This window comes from Pagrus pagrus (genome assembly GCF_965226575.1).
Source record: "Pagrus pagrus genome assembly, chromosome: 20".
NCBI classification, from domain to species: domain Eukaryota; kingdom Metazoa; phylum Chordata; class Actinopteri; order Spariformes; family Sparidae; genus Pagrus; species Pagrus pagrus.
Genome location: NC_140207.1, coordinates 798,665 through 817,847, shown reverse-complemented (window position 1 = coordinate 817,847; position 19,183 = coordinate 798,665). Strand labels below are relative to the sequence as shown.

Below are 19,183 nucleotides of genomic sequence, written 5' to 3'. Positions count from 1 at the left end.
GACTGGGTCTGAACATCATCTCCTCAGATCAGTGTGATCTCTGTGATCGCAGCAGACGAGCTGCATGGAGACATCTGATGTTTCAATCATCTCCAGCTGCTTCAGGTGTTCAGCAGAACGCTGCAACTCTGTTTTACTGTGAAGCTCCAGAAATGTTCTGTGGACTACGAGACACAAATAGAAAATGAATGGAAACAACTGAAGGAGAAGTTACAGAGAACTGGAGGAGAACGTCTCTGTTGTCGGACACCAGAGTGTCTGATGAAAGGGAATAAATGGTGTGACTGCCAGCATATGTGTGAATATGTGACTGTGTGTGTGTGTGTGTGTGTGTGTGTGTGTGTGTGTGTGCTGTGAGGAAATGCTTCTGTCACACTGCTGTGATGGATTAACACACACACTCAATACCCTCCAGTCTCAGTCACACACACACACACACTAAAGCCCTCACCTCACTTGAACTTATGGATTACTTTCTTCACTGCATTACACACACACACACACACACACACACATGCACGTGTTTCCTCTGTAGCTTGCACACACCGTCTTGGTATTAACAGAAAATAAACCTCCATCATGGAGGTGGTTTATCTGCTGAAGATAACTAATCAAGCTAAGCTAAGCTAAGCTAAGCTAAGCCTTTCTGTCACTTGTTTTATAATGAGAACCCTGATGATGCTAACGGAGGCTCAAGCTAACAGATCCTGATATCTTGCTAACAGCCTGAGTGAAGCTAACAGGCTCCTCTGTACTCCTTCATGTCGCTGAACAGGACCTCCTGACAGCAGGAGGTGTCTCCTCCTCCTCCTCCTCCTCCTCCTCCTCCTGTCTCCTCCTCTTCCTCCTCCTCCTCCTCCTCACATGAAGGACGCAGCGTCAGATGACCTGTCTCCTGCCTCAGATGATTGACAGGTGTCTTCATGCTGTCTGTACCGTCTAAATGACGACAGGTAACTTTAAACTGTTGACTGACAGCGTGAGAGCTCGTCTCAGCGTCGTCAGTATTTAATAATCATTAAAGATGAATCACAGGATTTATTTTGATCCTCCTGAAGAACGTTATTCACATTAATTCTTCCAACGATGACTTTTCTCTTTTAATCAGATGAATGACGAGACTGATGGAGGCTGCAGCTCGTTATCTTTTATAATGAAGAACAAACGAGTTCATCACGTCTTTATGTTCCTCTTTTGTTTTGTTAAATGATGTTCAGGTTCTGAGGGGTTCTGAGAGGTTCTGAGAGGTTCCCACAGTCAGAGGACGAGGACAGAGTAGTGACTGTTTCTGATCCGGGTCAAAGCTGTGAGATCCAGAACATTAACGATAAAAACAAACTGGTGTTCAAAGAGACAATAAAGAAGACGAAGACGAGTCCAGAGGGTCCACACAGAGACGAGAAGAGGACAACAACGGACTCCCGGCTGCTCAGAGACGATAGCAGAGCAGAGACGTCCTCCATTAAGTAGAGGCTGTGACGGAGGACGGCAGACTCCAGGTGTCCATGTGAGGACAGCAACACGATAAACAGAAACCCATCAGGAGCTCGAGCGTCTCGTCTGTGAGCCTGGAAACAAAGTGACTCGCACATTAAAGCTTCTGCGTCAGGAAACTGAAGTTAGTTTGATTCAGACTTCCTGTTTGTTAAGATGCGGTTCTGTTTAATCCTGCTCGTCTCTCTGATCCGAGTCAGAACCTGTTCTTTAACTGAGAAGAAGGAAAATGACCAATGTTTAATTAATGACATCAATTCATTTATTCAAAATGATACAGAAACATTAATCACAGAGAACTTCATCTGTTTGTGCACACGAGCTAACACAACTTTATTCACCCACGGCTGTGGTCACACGAACAACCTGTTCACTTAATGCTGAACAAACCGGGTCAGCAGTGACCCGTGAATCAAACCTCTCCTCTCTCCCAGAGTCTCTGCTGAGTGCTGACTTCACTCAGAGCTTCAGCTCAACTCTCTGATGTGTTAAAGTTTCCTTCTGGTTGTGTTCGGTCTCGTTCTCAGACTTCCTTCCTCTCTCTCTGACTCTCTCCTGAAGTTACAGCCACAGACGACCAGATGAAACTCGGCGTCACCTCGAGGACACTGGAGGATTTCTCTGCTTTAACTTTGGTGGAAACGTTTGTGATGATGTGAGAACACAACTCAACAACATGCAGAACAAAGGTCCAGTTGCTTTTAGACGTTTTAATGCAGAAATCTGACGGATTGTATCTTTAATCAGTTGTTATTTTATGAACTAGCAGTAAATAATCAATCATTAACACAGTTCAGGTAAAGAGGCTGCTGCTGTTAGCACACACTAACTTATGTATCGTATCTGAGGTGTCGTGTTTTAAATCAGACTCGACCACAGCGTTGATCACCTGCCGCCTGACGCTGGTTCTCTCAATATGTCGTCACGTGATGTGTCGCTGTGGTAGCAGTCATTAACAATCAATCTATTCAGTCAGTTATGACGACGTGTTGCATTAATCAGTTAATTGACGAGTGAACTGATTACTAATAAATTCAGGTAAAGATTTTTTGAGTAAAACTAATTAAACTCATTTAACGTCCAGTTATTGGTGGCTGCAGCTCAGGGGCGTGTCTCCTGCAGGACTCTCTCCTCCAATCGGGCGTAGCGCTTCAACATCTGGCCATACACCTGGAAAACACACACACACACACACACACACACACACAGATATTAGCACTCTGCTGTCGGTTGTCTTTATTCAGTGATGAACGGGCCCTCGCCCCCCCACATACGTCGGGCTGTGGCGCCGTCAGAGGGAGTGAAAATGGCGGTGAAATCTCAACTTTGAACCAAAATTTCAGACTTCCTGTTGGACTGAGGGTCTGGGTCCAAGAGGGTTTTTTGTGCATCTGGTCCTGATACTTATGTGTACTGAAGTTCGTTAGTGTGTGTGAATGAAGGAGGCGGGGCTTCAAGATTGACAAAATGTCCGCTGTGAACCAAAATGGCCGACTTCCTGTTGGATTGAGGGTTTCGGTGCCTGGGGTATTTTGCTGGTTTGGTCATGATAGATACGTATACCAAACTGCGTTCATGTACGTGCATGTAGGAGGCGGGGCTTCAAGGTTGAAATATTCCAGGGGGCGCTGTGGAGCCATTTTTGTAGTTGAAAGGCCCAGACCCAGTTCAGGTCTCAGTGGGCGTGACTCATGATGCGTGTGCAACATTTGGTGTCCGGAGGTGTTTGTCTGTATGTACACAATGGGAACAGCCATAAGGGGTCATCGACATTGACCGCACTGCCACGCCCACCAGGAATAACGAAGGCAAAAGCCTTTTAAGAGTTTTCATCATCAAGGCACGAGGATGATTAGTGACTGGGAAGTCTGTGGCGTGAAATCTGTAGGCCAAGTTCAACAATGTACGAGCACAGAAATGGGTTCCTACAGAATGGGAACAGCCATAAGGGGTCACCGCACTGCCACGCCCACCAGGTATAATGAGGGCATTCGTGCTCGGGCCCTAATAATGAAAAAATATGAACAGATGTAAAATGTAAAAACAAGAGGCGTATCTCATGCAGCCAGTGTAGTTTCATGATCCCACACTGATTTTGAGTCAATTGATCACATGACCTGGAAGCTATTGAGCTAAAATGCTAATATTTACATAAACAAATTAATAAAAAATAATAAAAATTAATAAAAATTAAAGGATGATGATGAACGGGCCCTCGCAGTCCACGTGCGTCGGGGCTTGTTCATGCAACAACTTCCGTTGAGGAATGAAACGTGAAGGCAGTCAAGCTGTTCTTTCGTCATTTAGCAATAAAAGCGCCCCCTATTGGCCGATTTGCACCAAATTCTTCACAAACCGTCATCGGGCCATGGAACACAATTTAAAAATGTTAAGTGTTAATGGGACTGTATTTCATCAAGATATGCAAGACCGTCTGTTTGACCACAACGTGCAGGAAATTGTTGTTCAGGGCTCCAAAAAGCCGCCTAATGCGCGGATGAATAATAATAATAAACAATCCGAGCAAATACAACAGGGCTTCGCACTGTTAGTGCTCGGGCCCTAACTTAAAATGCATTTTACAAAATGGCTGCCACAGGGAATCAAACCATCAACCTTGTTGTCAGTCATGTAAAACTCACTGAATCGTCTCATCACACTCATCACACCAGCAGATCTTCAGGATGTAGGTCAAAGGAAGTACAGTGATGTCATCAGTGTGATTTTTATTTCAAAATAAGAGACTTCTGTCACATATTTATTTGGATTTTATGTTTTTTGTCATTTCTATCAAATATTAAATAGATATTTTCACATTATTACATTTTAAGTGGTAGAAAAAGCTGGTTTGAACTCAAAATGTGGCACTTTCCTTTGAGACGCGACTCGAAGGTTCAATAACCGATTAACAAACAAATACTGACAAACTGATGATCCAAGCTGTTAATCAGCTGTTCAATATATCAGTGTGTTATTAATGTTTTCAGGGATCGTGTTTCTGTGAAGGCCAGGGACAGAAAAAAGGACGTTTCCAAACAAAAACTGTTTAACTAACGATTCTCCTTCGGACACAAACCATCAGATGAGAAAATAACTTCCTGTTGTCGCACCGCTGAACATCCAGCTGCTCTGTCACATTATGCTGCTGCTTCATATTTAATATCCTGCTGTACTGTGTGTGTGTGTGTGTGTGTGTGTGTGTGTGTGTGTGTGTGTGTGTGGACTAGGTGTTTTAGCAGAGCTCATTATCTATTGATGATCGGTGCTGTTTAATTATGGAAGACGAACATGAGAGAACATCACTTCAGTAAACATACAACTACATGACAATAACACAGGAGTGTGTGTGTGTGTGTGTGTGTGTGTGATGAGGTCACTGCTTTGATGAGCTGTGTGTGTGTGTAGAGACATTAATTAGGTGAGGAGAAGAAGAAAGCAGGACCTTGATGTGTGTCATCAGAACTGAAGCAGTCAGAATGTGAACCTGCTGCAGAGTTTCTGTCATTAGCACAGTCTGGTCGTCTGCTTCAGCTGTTAGTGTTTCCTGTGAGACGGTGACGTAGGGACGGACGTGCTGTTAGCGTTAGCTCTGAATGTGAGTGAGTACGTAGACGGTTCAACAAACACATCGCTCGACACCCTCAGAGACGGGAGACGCAGCACCCAGGTGGTCTTTCCTGCCAGGTTTAGCTGCTCACCAGTTTAAAGATTGATTGTGGATGGCTTGATGTTATCGGCTGTGATTGGTTGGTTCAAGCTGACGTGAGCACGAGTTAAATTATGGTGACGCAGTGATACGAGGGTTGACTGAGGCCTTGGCGGAGGTTTGCGCTCTACAGAGTGTCATTCCATATTTTCTTCCTTAAGAGGAAGTAAAGCGAGCGGAGCTGCTTCACGTACGTTAAACTTCCTAAACTACCACCTTTGATTTTCTACATCCTGTGAACACCACTTCAAAATAAAAGTCCTCATCGGTCACATGGTCGTGTAGTAAAGGCTCATAATGTGGCAGCTGCAGTCGTTTCTCTGTTGTGTGATTGTGTGGTTGTTTGAGTTTCCAGATGAATCACGTTTAGATGCAGACGGTGGAGTTCAGGAGGTGAAGAGCAGCAGACAGGTGAGCTGTCAAACATCTTCAGCTCATTAAACTGAACAGGTGGAGATAAACTCCTCCTCTCACCTGACGTCACAAAACAACTTCAGTTTGTTCTGGTCACTGCACCTGTTCAGGAGGCTGGTGATGGATGAACCTCAGGTACATTATGTGACCTGAGCTACACTGTGTGTGTCTGTCCCTGTGTGACCTGTTCAACGGTGTGTGTGTGTGTGTGTGTGTGTGTGTGTGTGTGTGTGTGTGTGTGTGTGTGTGTGAGACAGGCCTGTCATGCAATTTTCTTCACTTCTGTTCCATATGGTAACAAGCTGTTTAATGAAGAGGCAGTGAGGCATGAAAGTAGGACAGAGTGAGTGTGTGTGTGTGTGTGTGTGTGTGTGTGTGTGAGTGAGTGTAAATGTACACGTGCATTTAAAAGTGTGTGTGTTTTGTATCTGCAGCCATGTGTGTTTAAATGTGTTTCTATTCATGCACATACACATGTTTGTGTACTTATTCCTGTGTGTGTGTGTGTGTGTGTGTGTGTGTACACACACATACACACTGTCTCAGGGCTGTTTAATGTGTCTGAAGAGGAGATAAATGTCCTCAGATGACGTCACTCGACACATAATCTGTCTTCTTTATTGGACTGACAGACGGGAGGGGAGGGACAGACGTAGGTGTGTTGGATTAACGAGCGTTAACCTGCAGACAGCAGCTGGAGCCGGAGAGCTCTGGAGGAATAAACACCTGGAGTCAAGAGTTTGGTTTTTAATCTTTTTGGATTGAAGTGTCTCAACTTGTCTGCACGACGACGTCCACAGTAATGTTCTGTAAATCTATCTGACGCTGCAGGAGAGCAGCTGCCGTTAGCTCACGATAAGTCAACATGAGTTAGCTAACTTGCTAACCTGACACATCAGTTTGTTGTTGACTTATTTTTAAGATTACATGAATTATCGTGGAGGCTTCTGTTGTTTACGTCGAGGCTGAGCTTCACGTCATCTAGCTGCTTGTCAACCTTCACATCCTGAACCTCTCCCTCCATCTTGTACTGTAGTTCTCCATAATAAACCCTGCAGCTACTGAGTGTGCACGTGTACGTGCGTGTGTGTGTGTGTGTGTGTGTGTACCTCCTGTGCTGCAGGATGCGGCGTGGCGACCAGCTGTGGTTCTGGTGCGTTCTTCACAACATCGGAGAAGGAAACTCCAGATTCTGCCACCAGGCCTGAAAACAAACCAATCAGAGAGCTCGGTTCAGCCCAGAGACACTACGCCTGGGACACATCTGCTCCGGGTTAGACGGCTCTAACGTCTGTACTAGGATCAGTAGACATGATTACTGCAACAGGATGAACCAATCAGAAGCTCAGCTCCCGAGTTGTTAACGCTCTCTAACTAGTCTGAGAGGTCGTTAACCAATCAGAGGTCAGTAATTAAAACAGTCCAGAGGTCGTTAAGCAAACAGCAGCATCGCCTGAGATGTTCGTGTTGCAGTTTTAATCTCTCTCAAACACACACACACACACACACACTCTCACACACACACACACACACACACACACACACTCTCTCACACACACACACACACACACACACACACACACACACACACACTGTACACTGAAGGTCAGGACAGTGCTGAGAGAGCTCACGCTCAGCGAAACACACACAGAGGTCAGGTCAGGAGTCCAGACTCCCTGAGGACGTCATGACCTCCGCCATGCAAGGGATCATGGGACTGACACACAACGTCTTGTTTCCCCCATGATGCCCTGGGTGTAATTTGCTGCCAAGGGGCGAGGTGACCTGCCGAGTCAAACCATTTTCAGCTTGACCTTCTCACACAACAGAGGACACACACACATTTATAACCTGGTGTGACTCACGTTCACACTTCTGATGTTCCTGTTCTCAAAGAGTAAACGTCTGCAGCTTCACTTTGTCCTGACGGCAACTTCACAGCTACATTAACCTGCACCTGAGTGACTCCTGTGATGTCACTTCCTGCTCAGTATGAAACAAACCCGTCCATCGCTGAGACAAACAGACTCCATGTTTCTCCTCAAAGACAGAAAGAAGTTCATGCAGAACATTTGCTGAATTTACAAGAAGGAACAAATCAGTCAGAATCAGTCAGAGACAGAGTTTCACACAGTTTATAAAGTGTGTCCAACTCAACAACTCACTAAACTGACACATTTGTTAAGGGAGTCTGGGGACAAAGAAGTCGCCTATACTGGTTACTGTTTAGTGTGTTTGTAAAATGTCACAATTTTCACCTAAAACAATACAGTATGACCTTAAAATAATATTACAGGCTATAACATTTTTCGGCTAGGGTATCTTTACGGAGACCTGTGTCCACCACGTCTATACAGAGACCTGTCTCCACCACGTCTTTACAGAAACATGTCTCCACCATGTCTTTACAGAGACATGTCTCCACCACGTCTATACAGAGACCCGTCTCCACCACGTCTTTACAGAGACATGTCTCCACCACGTCTATACAGAGACCCGTCTCCACCACGTCTTTACAGAGACATGTCTCCACCAGGTTACTTTATACACAATTCAGGCTCCAAGGTGTTGGTGGATCTCAGAGTGTCTTCCTGTGATGAAGATGTCTTCCTGTCCTGTCTCTCTCACAGTAGTTTGTCTCTCCTCCCTCTCTGTGGCCTCCTGCTGGTGTGACTCTTTGAACTTTTCAGTATCAAAGGACGCAGATTTCCAGCCCGACTCTTCACGTTTTTCATCATGTGTTTATCAAAGAGGGAAATCAGAGGACATGCAGGAAGCTTCTGTTCACAGTGGAGCCGGAGACGATCCACGCTGCTTTAAAGGACCGCACCACTGTTATCAGACTTTTCCACTGTGGTCTGAGTCACAATGTTAGATTAGAGGCTGAACCGGCCGCCTCTGGGTTTACACTTAAGGCTGGATAATTGTTAAAACAAACTGGTTTGTCTACTTGTTGTTCAGTCAGGTCGACGGGTTGTCAGAAACTGTTGGATGATCTATGCAGATGCAGTGGCCGGTCGCTCCTCAAACATTTTGGTACATTTTTGTTTTTTTTAACTGCTATTTTTTCAGCTTTATTGCTGAAACACATATAACCTATGACAGACATGCATTCATCAGCACTGGAGATGAAAAGGATGCTTCGGAAAAGAGCAGCAGACTTTGAGACGATCACTGCCCACAACATCTTTCTGACATCCAACCAGACGTCTGGAACAAGAGCCGTGCTAATCCAGCTCGGATGTAAGGCTGCTCCCGGCTAACGTCTGGTAGCAGGAAAATGAAATGGACAAACAACTTTACGGAGGCCTGTCTCCACCACGTCTCTACGGAGACCTGTCTCCACCACGTCTTTACGGAGGCCTGTCTCCACCACGTCTTTACGGAGACCTGTCTCCACCACGTCTTTACGGAGAACCGTCTCCACCACGTCTCTACGGAGACCTGTCTCCACCACGTCTTTACGGAGACCTGTCTCCACCACGTCTTTACGGAGAACCGTCTCCAGGGAGGTGTCCCTGCAAGAGGCGTCGTTTTCCAGTTGTTTCCTAGAGGCAGGAAGTGTTTTGCGCCCTGACACCTGACATCAATGTCAAACTGTCCTCGACTCATCCTGAAATATAATTTTCCATCATCCAGACGAAGTACAGTACTCTGTGTCTCACGGTTATGCTAGGGACAGGTGACTGGGTGGTAAAATAATAAATCAACAATAGAAAACACACTGCTATTGTTTTTAGACTGCAGAGCGCCTCTTGTTGTATCTGATCCGGCCCTGAAGCAGGTTGTCAGTGAAACTTCCCGGATAAAGAGGAACATTTACAAAATAAAAGAGTAAACTGACAGTTCACTGAAGCAGCTCGTTATCCAGGATCACCTGTCAGGTAACGTGAAGACGAGATGAGACTGAAACAGCTTCTCTCTCACAGGCTGCATGAGGTTTCTGTAACACTGAGAAAAGATTGCAGCACTAATGCAAGATGAATGCATGAGGAGGATTTCTGTGCATGCAGCTCTATTGCAGAGTAATTGCATGAGGACCACATTACCCCCACCAGCTCCACCACCACCCCCCGGGGCCGCCGCCAACCCTGAATGAATCAGCATTGGTTATTACCATCAGGAGGATTGCATTATGTCTTTTCAAGCCCACGCAACTGACTTCAGATATTGACACAGGGCCGTGATCGGGAGGAGACGCTGCAGCCTCGTCTCTCCTGCATTCATATCTGACGCCGTCACACGAGGACGTTCACTATCTCGCCGCTCTCTTTCATGTCGAGTGGCTGGGGAATCTTTTTCATCTGGTTTTATGAAGACATGTTCGCTCCCCTCGCCCACATTAAAGCCCTCAGCAGAGAGACCGATGAATAAATTCCCAGAGTGGAGACGGACGGCGGCCCGTTTATCTCGCACAGCCAACTGAAGTCAAAGGCTTCGAGTATGAAGCGATACGAGCGTCCTGCTGCTCAAACACACACCTCACTTACTGCACCATTTCAATATGCTGAGAACACACAGATCAGTGCTCAGCTGCAGCCCTCTATTTGTTTTTGACCTGAAATCTGAACGACTGCAGAGGAAACTTAAATGTTTTCAGTCACGTGACTTTAATCAGGAGACACATTTACTCCACTGGACAAAGAAAACACTCAGCGAAGAAGAAAGTTTAGACACATGAACTGAACGTGTTCGTTAAACTGACAGCAGACGACTTCTTCACTTGCTCTACGTACAGACCGGCTCCCTATAAACCTCACTGTCACGGTGACACTCAGTCTGACACCAGGCTGGATTTAACCAGAGTCAGTGATGAGTCATCGCTCTCTTCGGTCACTCTCCACAGGTAACAGCTGGTGAAACTCTGAAGCTGCTGATGGAGGTGAAGAAAGTGAAGAGGAGAGCGATAGAAACTGAGGTGAAACAAGAGTGAACAGACGGACGTCCACTGATGGAGACGCTCCGGTGTTGTGACAAAGTCTGTCCCTCTGTTGATCTGAGTCTCCTCTCAGCACCGAGACCAGAGACGCTTCAGAACCTGCAGACTGATTAATACAACCAGCTGTTCACAGACCTGAGATCAGGGTTTATAGATCAAACCAGGCTGCTAACTGTAGCCAGGCTGCTAACTGTAGCCAGGCTACTAACTGTAGCCAGGCTGCTAGCTGTAGCCAGGCTGCTAGCTGTAGACAGCCAGCTAACTGTAGCCAGGCTGCTAACTGTAGCCAGCCAGCTAACTGTAGCCAGGCTGCTAACTGTAGCCAGCCAGCTAACTGTAGCCAGGCTGCTAACTGTAGCCAGGCTGCTAGCTGTAGACAGCCAGCTAACTGTAGCCAGGCTGCTAACTGTAGCCAGCCAGCTAACTGTAGCCAGGCTGCTAACTGTAGCCAGGATGCTAACTGTAGCCAGGCTGCTAGCTGTAGACAGCCAGCTAACTATAGCCAGGCTGCTAACTGTAGCCAGGCTGCTAACTGTAGCCAGCCAGCTAACTGTAGCCAGGCTGCTAACTGTAGCCAGGCTGCTCACTGTAGCCAGGCTGCAACAGTCTTTTTCTGAAGACTAAATGCTCTGTGTGTGTGTGTGTGTGTGTGAGTGTGTGTGTGTGTGTGTGTGTGTGAGTGTGTGAGTGTGTGTGTGTGTGTGTGTGTGTGTGTGTGAGTTACCGTGCACAGCTCTGTAGGCTGACCCCAGACAGGTGGAGTTGGACAGGTCGATGGTGTAAACCGGAGCGTTGAACACATCAGATAAGACCTGAGAGAGAGAAGAGGACGATGCTCAGCCGGCTGCTTCATCCATTAATTAAGCAAACACATCAGAGCGACGAGGGAACGTCCAAAAATTAAAAGAGAACATCAGCAGACTCGTTTGTGTCTGAACTGAATGAATCGATTAAATGAAGAGCCCACACACGACTGCTGCGATCCCTCAGAGCAGGAAGATGTTTCTGCTTCTCTTCAGGTTTTATTCTCCGTCTGCAGCCGCACATTCAGCAGGCGACTTCTATCTGATGCTCATTATACATATATACATACAATATACATACAATACACATGTATACATACAATACACATGTATACATACAATACACATCACAGATCTGCAGTTAGTGGCTTCAAGTGAAGACGGTCTCTGAAAACCTCCTGAAAGTCTGTATATCAGAATAAAGATCAAATCTGCAGCTGGATGTTATTCATGTTATTCACTCAAACTTTAAAGATGACAAAAGTCATTTTAGTTTTTGATTGAAGGGAATTTTGAGTTTATGGGATCAGTATCTTGTATCAATCAACCTTCAATCAATCAAAATCAAATAAAGAACAAAAAACAACGAGGAGGCCGACAATCCCAAAATCCACTGGTAAAAACCTCACAGACTGTTTACGTTCAGATTAAAACAATGTAAATAACATACGGTTAAATAAAAGCATTTAATATACAATTAAAGTAATTACATGTAAAATGTAAAATTAAAGGACAATTAACGTGTTTTAAGAAATGAAAACACAAGAAAAAGCTGCATCAGAGTTTAAAATCTATGATATTTAATCCAACACTCACTGTGGAGAATTAAAGGTTGAAGCTCTTGAAGTTTAAATATGAATTATCTCCATGTGAGTGTGAGAGTCACAGTTTAGACTGCAGCTAACGTACAAATGAACCAACGTCTCAAATCACAGTTTTAAATCAGAACGACTGAAAACAGACTTTGTTGTGTCGCTGACGGACGACTCAGAAACATCTGTTCTCCCTCAGAAAAAAATGTTTTTTAAATGTTTGTTGGGTTCAACGTGATGTTGTTTTGTTGATCTCTGTGTCAGCCAATAGAATCACTCCGTTGGAGTCACATGATGTCTGTGTTTTGTCAGCAGCTGGTAGTTGCCAGTTTGTGGAAAAAAGCGTAACGCTGGCTGATTTCTACAGTTTGCACCCAGAATACTGCACTGCTCTAATGTTAGCTCGCTAGCGTTAGCAACATTAAAGGTGCAATATGTAGAAAATAAGACTTGTACACCTTTGGTACCGTCAGAAGCTAGCAGTCCAGACTGAGCATGGGTTGGGTCGGGTCAGGGCTAGCTGGTTAGCATGCTAACTTCAGCGAATATGGCTGCAATAATGTCAAAACTGTTACTTCTTCACATTCTGCACCTTTAACGTTAGCGTCTGCAGTGTTAGCTTACATTAGCAACGTTAGCTACAACAAACTGGGAACCACTTGAGGAGGCAGACGACTCAAACAACAGCAGCAGATGTGATGTGACGTCTCTCTCTCTCTCTGTGGTACTGTTACCTGACTCGCCCTCCCTCCACACCTCACCTGGATGATTAATAATCGGACGTGACGGTGGACGACTGACCTGCAGGATCTCTTTATTGGATGAAGCTCCTCCTGTGGCCAAAACTCTGGTTCCTGGAACTAAAAACAGACCGAATGAGTCGAGTGTTTGACGGCAGCCGAGTTCAGGACAGAAACTCTTCAGAGTCACAGAGCGAAGGACACATTTTAAAGATTAAACTAGAGACGATCCGATCAGATCTGAATGGTCAGTATTGACGAACAGAAGCCTGAACGTTTGGGAAGTCGGCAGTGATTTGATGGAAAAAGTGCCGTCGTGGTTCAGTCTTCAGTGGACAAACATCCGAGGAAGAGAAGATCTTTGTTGTAGTTTCATATATTCACTCTGCTCCTCACTAATTAAACTCAGAAGGATCAAATTTAACCATCGAAATTACAAAATAAAAGTCAACAGATAAACTGTCAGAGGAGGAGGAGAAGGTGTGAACTCACTGATGGAGTAGCCCAGCCTCTCAGCGTGGAGTCTGCGGGACACAAACTGACCCTCCACCAGCGCCCGGACCTCCACCTCAGGACTCAGAGAGGACACCTGCAGGACAGAGGACAGGTGATCCAGGTGACTCTCTCTCTCTCTCTCTGACTGTGTGTGTGAATGTCTCTCACCCACCTCGCTGTCTTCAGGGTCAAAGCGGTGAACTCCGACTGCAGCAGGTGTGATCTCCATGGTGTCAAAATAAAAGCCTGGAAACACAGAAAACAACCAATCAGAGGGAGGAAGGAGGAGGGAGGGGGAAGAAGGAAGGAAGAAGATGGGTGGCACAAAAGGAAACTAATGAAGGAAGAAGGAAAGAGGAAGGAGTTCGTGAAGATACAAGGACAACAGGAAGTAAAAAAAAGGAAAGCACAAAGGAGGAAGTGAATAGGGATCTAAGGAAGGTAAAGGGAAGGGAGGATGGTGGGAGGAAGAAGAGCATTTGTAGGTAAAAGAGAGGAATTATGGGAAATAGGAAAAGAGGAAAGGGAGGAAGGATGGAAGGAAAAGAGGGACTAAGGAAGGATTTAGGGGAACAAAGGAGGAAGACAGGTTGGTGGAAGGAAACTAATGAAGGTAGAAGGAAGGAAGTAGATTCATAGGTAAACGAGGAAGAGAGGAGGAAGAAGGACAGGAAACAAAAGATGGATATACTTTGAGAGAGGGAAAGGAGACAGGAAGGAGGAAGAAGCGTCACCGATGTGTCCGTTGTTTCCGAGCGGCGTGTTTCTCAGGGCGGCAGAAAAATGCTCCCATGATCCTTCAGCACACTCGTTCCTGATTCGTTCCCTCGTCAGAGAGCCGTTCTTAAAGCTGAGGATACCACACACACACACACACACACGCACACGCACACACACGAATACACAGAGACACACACACACACACACACACAGACACACACACACACACACACAGAGACACACACACACACACACACACAGACACAGACACAGACACAGTTCAGTCAACAGTACAATGAGTCTGAATGGAGTGTGTGTGTGTGTGTGTGTGTGTATGTGTGTGTGTGTATTTCTGTGTGTGTGTGTGTGTGTGTATTTCTGTGTGTGTGTGTGTGTGTGTGTGTATTTCTGTGTGTGTGTGTGTGTGTATGTGTGTAATTCTGTGTGTGTGTGTGCATTTCTGTGTGTGTGTGTGTGTGTATGTGTGTATTTTTGTGTGTGTGTGTGTGTGTATGTGTGTATTTCTGTGTGTGTGTGTGTGTGTGTACCACAGCAGAGCCATGTACGCCTCCCAGTCGACGGGGTTACAGAAGACGTGACCCTCCAGCGCCGGGCGAGGCTGCTGGATCCACAGAAACACAGTGTCACTGGTACCAAGACTGACCTGCACACACACACACACACACACACACACACACACACACACACACACACACACACACACACACATTAATCAGCTGATCAGCTGACTTGAACACTTCCTGTCAGGCTGGCTTCAGGTGAACTTACAGCGATGTCTCCCTGCTGGAGCCTCATTCCTGCCAGAGACGCTGAGGAGACAAAATATATTAGAGTTAATAATAATTAACATCTTTAATCTGTTCACACACACACACACACACACACACACACACACACACACACACACACACACACACACACCATGCCTCAGTGAACAGCAGGTAACATGATGATACAACACATCAGCACCATCTAATGTTGAGACGATAGAACAATCAGCTGTAGACGTCAGTGTGTTGATTTGTTTTTATATATATTACCTGGTTGTATATGTCTCACCTGGCTGTATATGTCTCACCTGGCTGTATATGTCTCACCTGGTTGTATACGTCTCACCTGGCTGTATATGTCTCATCTGGCTGTATATGTCTCACCTGGCTGTATACGTCTCATCTGGCTGTATACGTCTCATCTGGCTGTACATGTCTCACCTGGTTGTACATGTCTCACCTGGTTGTATATGTCTCATCTGGCTGTACATGTCTCACCTGGCTGTACATGTCTCACCTGGTTGTATATGTCTCATCTGGCTGTACATGTCTCACCTGGTTGTACATGTCTCACCTGGTTGTATATGTCTCATCTGGCTGTACATGTCTCACCTGGCTGTACATGTCTCACCTGGTTGTATATGTCTCACCTGGCTGTACATGTCTCACCTGGTTGTATATGTCTCATCTGGCTGTACATGTCTCACCTGGGTTGTCTCCGGTGAAGGCCACGACTCTGCAGCTCTCACAGAAGCCGTATCGACGTATGAAGTAGGAGGAGACGGGACCCTGTGACGACAGGAAGCAGCACTGAAACTCTCCTCACTCTCCTGTCTCAGCCGACTTCTCGGTCAATATTTTCAAAATAAATCAACAGTCTGAGCAGACCAGTATGGCCCAGTCTTACCAGTACAGATGTGGAGGGCAGAGGAGCTCCCAGCAGTCGGTCCAGATGAGGAGCTGTGGCTTCCAGGCAGATCTCAGACCAGTTTCTGGTCCTGATGTCCAACAGATTCATCCCTGAACCTACAGTCAGTGAACGCATCGTGTCAGCAGTCAGTGAACGCATCGTGTCAGCAGGTGGAGGAACAATGGATGAGTTCACAGACAGAAGTCCGTGATAACTGGTTCTGTACCGTCACTGTAGTCGATGGCGGCGTAACCACCGAGGAAGAGAGAGGCAGCGAAGCTGCTGACCAATGAGATCCTCTGAAAACACATCAGTGTGTGAGACAGGAGTCTGCAGTGATGTCATAACAACACGTGTAGAAGCTGGAGGCTGACCTCGGTGTCCTGGTAGTCCTGCGGCCGCGTCTGTCGCACTTTGGAGATCTGGTTTCCTGTGAAACGCTGCAGACACACTCAGCCTTTTAGAAAAGGGAATCTGTCCACCAGACTCCATTCACTTTTCTTTACATTTTAGTGAAACCTGGATACACGTTTTTTACACTAACCTGAAAAATATAAAAATATAAAATATACAAACAGGATTCAGTTTGTACAAAAGATGAAGGTGTAATATCAAGACTGCTACATGGCCAAAAGTATGTGGACAAACCTGTCTGGGTTGAGGACTATTCAGATTTTTAGAAACTTGCATCTTTCCACCAAAATCCATGAAGAAAAAATATTTAAAACACAAAAGCCACGAGATGCATGACAGACGGACAGACAGGTGGACAGACAGACAGGTGAATAGACAGACAGGTGGACAGACAGACAGGTGAATAGACAGACAGACGGACAGACAGGTGGACAGACAGACAGGTGGACAGTATGACCTCATAGGCTCTGGATCCGGTGATCTCTGCCAGTCTCTGAGCTCCTCCTGCTGCTGTCTGAAGATCCTGACACTGCTGTCTGCTGCTGGAGTCCATCCACACGGGACAGTCCGACACCGAGAAGCTGTCCTGTTAACACATCAGTCCACACACACACACACACATGAGCAGGTGCAGATCACAGGTAACCACACATGTACCGTCACCGTGGACACACTCACCTGCAGCAGCTGGTACAGGTTCTGGTCCGGGTCCAGGCGTTTCAGGGTCTCAGACGCTCCGGTTCTCCAGTACACACTGCCATGTTGCTGAGGGACAAACAGTCATTCAAGTGAGACATTGTGAGGAAATACAGAAAACATTTGCATTTTTAGATCTTTCAACCAAACTCCATTCAACTTTCTTTACATTTGAGTGAAACCTGGTGACATATTTTTATACTATAAAATTCAGAATACAAACATGATTCAGTTTGTACAAAAGATGGAGGCATTATATAAAGTATGCTATGTGGCCAAAAGTATGTGGACACTGTCTTGATCAGTTGGTTTAGGAATATGCAGATTTTTAGTAACAGACATCTTTCCACCAAACTCCATTCACTTTTCTATACATTTTAGTGAAACCTGTAACACAATGGAGCACAATCCTGCTACCACACCTGGCTCTGCTCTCACCTGACCGCTGCCTGACAGTGATCTGACACGGGAGAAGTCGAGCCCCGCCCTCTTCACCTTGTCCAACAGCAGGTCCAGAGCCTGATGACAGACACAGAGACACAACGACCAATCAGACTGCAGCTCGAGAACACAAACACAAGATCATGTGATTAGTCAGAGGTCAGAGGTCAAAGATCAGCTGATGACCCTCAGAGTTAAAACTTTACCTGAAGACTGAAAACACCTTAATCATCATGACTGTGTCTGTGTGTGTGTGTATGTCTGTGTGTGTGTGTGTGTGTGTGTGTGTATGTCTGTGTGTGTCTGTGTGTGTGTGTGTGTGTGTGTGTGTATGTCTGTGTGTGTCTGTGTGTGTGTGTCTGTGTGTGTGTCTGTGTATGTGTGTGTGTCTGTGTGTGTGTGTGTGTGTCTGTGTGTGTCTGTGTCTGTGTGTGTGTCTGTGTATGTGTGTGTGTCTGTGTGTGTGTGTGTGTGTGTCTGTGTGTGTGTGTCTGTGTGTGTGTCTGTGTGTGTGTGTGTGTGTGTGTGTCCTACCTTCACCCACATCAGTACAGGAGAGGTGACTGTGAGTCTGTCAGCATGAAGATGAACTCCTCCCTGAGTCCTGACACAAAAACACACAACAGTAAAATATGATTCAGGATTTAATGAACATGAAGCAACATGAACATTTTCTGTGACTCCATCACAAACAAACACAAACTGCAGCTGATCAACAACAAAGTGTTCTACCAAAATAAAACATCAAAACTGTAAACACTAAACATTACTTCAAAATAAAACTCAAACAGCAAACTGTTTAATAAAAGTTAAAAGTTCAGTGTTTGATTTTATTTTGATTCACCGAACGTTTGTCTGACCTGCTCATCAAGTACAAGTACAGGTAGTAGTACTAGTAGTACTAGTAGGAGTAGCAGTAGTAGTAGCAGTAGTACACAGTAGCAGTAGTACACAGTAGTAGCAGCAGTACACAGTAGCAGTACATAGTAGTACACAGTGTGGTACCTGAACTCGGGCAGCTCCGAGTCAAACTGCACATTGTCCTGGTGAATCACCTTCAGGTCTCCATCGATCGCCACAACCTTCAGCTTCAAGTATCAGCAGTACAAGTACACAAGTGTTAGTATCGGCAGTAAAGTAGTGCAGTATTCTGCACATACTGCTCTATTTACTATTTTATTGAGGTAAATAATAAAAGTAATCTCGACGTGTTCATATGAGCAGTAACAGTACACAAGTACTGAAGTAGCAGAACATGTAAAGTATCCTGCTCCTCTGTACTCTGAGTACTTTTACTGTGTGCAGTGTGTACTTGTACACGCTCCTTCAGACAGGACACAGTGTGTCATCAGAGCTCAGTGTTTCAGCTCAGAGTCCATCAGACCCGCAACATTCACGACGCTTCCGCGTCTGCGCGACGACCCGCCGCTCCTCTGCCCGCACGCAGCCACGTGCGTGGAGCGCGTCACCGAGTGACACGTGCGGGTGAATGAAATAAAGAGTTTTACCTGCTGCGTGCTGAAGTCAAAGCCCAGGTAGAGAGGAGGGAGCGCGGCGGCCATCATCACACACACACACACACACACACACACACACAGAGAGAGAGAGAGAGAGACACACACACACAGACACACACACACACACACAGAGGGAGGGTCAAATATTTAAAGAGACAGTACCATCATTCATGTTAACTACATGAAACAGAGGAAGTGTTTTAACTTTGTGTTTTATTTGTGTGTTTGTTTTTATTTGTTATTTGTTTATATTGAAAGTCAATGTTACAAGATTATCATTTCACTATTTGT

The 19,183-nt window shown here is 45.7% G+C and overlaps 1 protein-coding gene across 1 annotated transcript; it reads right to left on the bottom strand.

Annotated features, from left to right (window-relative positions):
* Positions 1-1,742: 1,742 nt before the first annotated feature.
* On the bottom strand, positions 1,743-19,014 carry xylb (xylulokinase homolog (H. influenzae)). The gene is made up of 19 exons (XM_084340066.1): positions 18,884-19,014; positions 18,381-18,463; positions 17,910-17,979; positions 17,373-17,453; positions 16,917-17,003; positions 16,696-16,824; positions 16,199-16,264; positions 16,051-16,123; positions 15,822-15,940; positions 15,622-15,703; positions 14,913-14,953; positions 14,672-14,787; positions 14,138-14,253; positions 13,576-13,649; positions 13,401-13,497; positions 12,970-13,028; positions 11,278-11,365; positions 6,724-6,818; positions 1,743-2,664 (listed from the first exon to the last, which is right to left on the bottom strand). Exons 1-19 carry the CDS (start codon positions 18,938-18,940, stop codon positions 2,596-2,598), a joined length of 1,602 nt encoding a protein of 533 aa, XP_084196192.1. The 5' UTR covers positions 18,941-19,014; the 3' UTR covers positions 1,743-2,595.
* Positions 19,015-19,183: the final 169 nt, after the last annotated feature.